Genomic DNA, 2,891 nt, shown 5'->3' on the forward strand with positions numbered 1-2,891 from the left:
ATGAGAGACACATAAGAACACTAAAAATCTTTTTTGTATGACTATCACTTGATTTTTCAAACTAGACGACACATGTTTTCTTGATATATAATGTTTTTCCTTTTGCAATATGTTTTGTATTGTGTGCAATGGAAAGAGAATCCATTTCAAATGGCTAACTTGTTGGACACACTTGTCAATTTTAGAGTCAAAATATTTTGTACATACAACAACACAGTACTTTTATACTAGAATCATGATCTGGTCTCTTTAAACTCAAGGCATTACCCTTTTCAGGTTTTAGATGGACTTATTTACTTTCACTACTAGAAAACTAGTTATTACAGACGGATATTTCTGATGGATTTTATCCCACGGAAATACAGATGGAATTTCAGAAGGATTTTTTTGTCGAAAAACAAAAAAAATGAATTAACATAAATTACAGACGAAAAACAGAATCCGTCGATAATTTTGTCGGTAAAATTAATTTTTTCGTGGAAAATGATTACAGACGGAAAATTCGTCTGTAATTAAATAGACAAAACACTACATTTTATTAAATTATTACAGATGAAAAATCCGTCTGTAATTTAAAATATTCCGTCGGAAATATTAAAATAAAGATTTGACCAAACGAGCTCTTCCTCATTTCCCGTGTCTCTTCCCCGCACCTCCACGCCCATCCCCTCCAAATGCTCTATCGGTAGCGCGTCTCAGCCTTGCACCGCCGTCTTACCTTGCGCCGCCGTCGCACCGAACCTCCATTGCACTGAACTTCCATCGCCGCGAAACTCCGTCACACCCTTTCCCGGCTCTTCTCTGTGTGTTGCTGGTTCCCTTTCGAACCTTAATATGCATTTCTCCGCTACCGTCTTCGTCGCCTCCGTCGCCTCCGTTCTCATCCTCTTCACCTTCTCCTGCGTTCACTCTTTCTACCTTCCCGGTGTCGCCCCTCGAGATTTTCAAACCGTACGTCTTCCATTTTTCTATCTCTTTCTGAGATCCGCGTTCTCCTTTCTCTTATTCGAATTTATGCGCTACTTGTTTCATTAATTTCTTGATCAAATCTATTCTCACAGAAATCACAAATGCATTTCTCGCTCGTGTGTTGCTTAGTTGATGTGTTTTTCTCTTCGATCTCGCCTCAGCCGTGCAGGTAACCCTAATCAGAAGGAGGTGCTGTGAGTTTTTTGTTATATTTTGTTGATGTATTTTGTTGTTGCTATGAGGTTTTTTTTCAATTTTCATACAGTATAGATAACATTGTAGTAAAGAGTACTACTACTTTGGGTTTTATATATATAATAATACTTTTTCTGTCATTGAAACATGAAATAGTAGCAGCAGGAGATAACAATTACAATGATCCATACTTTTGTTTGAATTTTAAAGAAATTTGATGGTGCATCCAGTAGCTGGGATTGATAAACCCTAGGATTGTGATTTAATTGGAGGTCAGTTTTTTCTTCTTCAAGCTCTTAATGATTTACAATCATAGTTATTATTTGTTTATTTATTTATTGTTTGATTATTTCTGGATTTTTTTTAGAATTTTAAGATTTAGTAATTAATTCTTTTACTTATTGTTCATTGTGGGTATGGGTGCAGTGGAGACGAGATGTTGCTTTCGCGGGATATGAGGTCGTAATGCAAATGGATGTTTCTGCTGAAAAGATGATATTTGGTGTGGCTGGGATTGATCCTGGAAGAAGAGCAGAGCTAATCAAGGTTGGATGAATCTTTTTTATGTCACTTAAGCCTAACCTAACACTTTCACATGCTCTTAATTTATGTTTGAACATGCTTTTCATGAATATTTTTGTTGATGGTAGATGAGTTCATTGATAATAAGGTACTTGTATCTTTAACATACAGAATGAGTTATTTTTCTATGAAGACTTTGAAAATATAGATCAATTTGATGCATTGAGTTAAGATTTTTTATGTCAACCTTGGTGTTAAGGACATTTTCTTTTCTGGCATGCTAGTTATAAACTGATAATTAATAATAAATAAAATATTCCTTGAATGCTTTTCTTTTCTTTTCTGCAGATGCTACTGGATACACAAGCTGTTAAGACAATCCTTCTTAAAATTCCTTCCCTTGGTAGACAGGTGATCTAACTTCTGCAAATACTTTTTAGTCATCTTTCCTTCCCTTGGAGCTTAAATCTAGGGAATTTGACCTCCACATTTCAAGAGTTGGTGAATTTACTATGCTGCTATTCCTTTTACCAGTAGCATTTAATTTTCTTTTCAGCTATAGTTTTTATATAGAAGATATTGATAATGAAATTTTCAAGTGAAAATTTTCACCAATTTTCATCCTTAAACATCATTAGAATGTTGCATCAATATTGATCTTCAGCCAGTCGTTTGGTGGCACTCTCCATCTCACTGGTAAGCTATTTTTCCTTTTAGGTTCTATTAACTGGTGGTTCTTTTTCTCATATATGTTGTTATAGTCAGATTCTAATTGTCAGTTAGTGGACTTAGTAAGTCAGTAAGTATAGAAACTTCAGTTATAGTATGGGTGCTTCCAATCTCCAGCTCAAGCTTATCAGTTATTACTTCACTTGAGTTCTTATTACTTCTCAGATTGGGAGACAAAAGGAGAAAAATTGAAGAAGATGGGGTTGGGAGTTCCTGCTCTTCCATTTACCTTTGTGGCTCACCTTCTAGCGGTGGCTGCTATTGTCATGGTCTTGCTTTGGAACATACATTTCAGAGGTGGCTTAGCTTGGGAAGCTACCAACAAAAATCTCATATTTAATGTATGTTTCTTGTTTCATCTTGCTCTTTACTCTCTATTTGCTATTATTTTTGGGACTATGATGCATTGATATATGGCTCTTCTTGATTCTTACTCTGTTTCATTTGGTCCTCTGTTGAATGAACCTTAACTGAAT

General features: G+C 35.3%; 1 protein-coding gene across 4 annotated transcripts; it reads left to right on the forward strand.

Annotated features, from left to right (window-relative positions):
- On the forward strand, window positions 585-2,891 carry LOC107605059. Of its 4 annotated transcripts, XR_001612452.2 has the most exons (6): window positions 851-951; window positions 1,062-1,138; window positions 1,395-1,436; window positions 1,591-1,710; window positions 2,035-2,382; window positions 2,581-2,891. XR_001612452.2 is itself a non-coding variant. In XM_021104930.1 (4 exons), exons 1-3 carry the CDS (start codon window positions 835-837, stop codon window positions 2,104-2,106), a joined length of 309 nt encoding a protein of 102 aa, XP_020960589.1. In that variant the 5' UTR covers window positions 585-834; the 3' UTR covers window positions 2,107-2,382; window positions 2,581-2,891. The 4 variants fall into 4 exon arrangements, 2 of the variants coding, with proteins under 2 accessions (XP_020960589.1, XP_020960588.1); XR_002349334.1 differs by lacking the exon at window positions 1,062-1,138 and having other exon boundaries at window positions 835-951; window positions 1,375-1,436; XM_021104930.1 differs by lacking the exons at window positions 1,062-1,138; window positions 1,395-1,436 and having other exon boundaries at window positions 585-951.

The sequence above is a fragment of the Arachis ipaensis genome, chromosome B06 (genome assembly GCF_000816755.2).
Source record: "Arachis ipaensis cultivar K30076 chromosome B06, Araip1.1, whole genome shotgun sequence".
Taxonomy (NCBI): domain Eukaryota; kingdom Viridiplantae; phylum Streptophyta; class Magnoliopsida; order Fabales; family Fabaceae; genus Arachis; species Arachis ipaensis.

Bases quoted from the DNA above. Each gene is read 5' to 3' on its own strand.
- LOC107605059 (XM_021104929.1), top strand. From the start codon at position 835: ATGCATTTCTCCGCTACCGTCTTCGTCGCCTCCGTCGCCTCCGTTCTC. The intron at 952-1,584 runs GTACGTCTTCCA...TTGTGGGTATGG, and splicing joins CCCCTCGAGATTTTCAAACC to GTGCAGTGGAGACGAGATGT. The intron at 1,711-2,034 runs GTTGGATGAATC...TCTTTTCTGCAG, and splicing joins GAAGAGCAGAGCTAATCAAG to ATGCTACTGGATACACAAGC.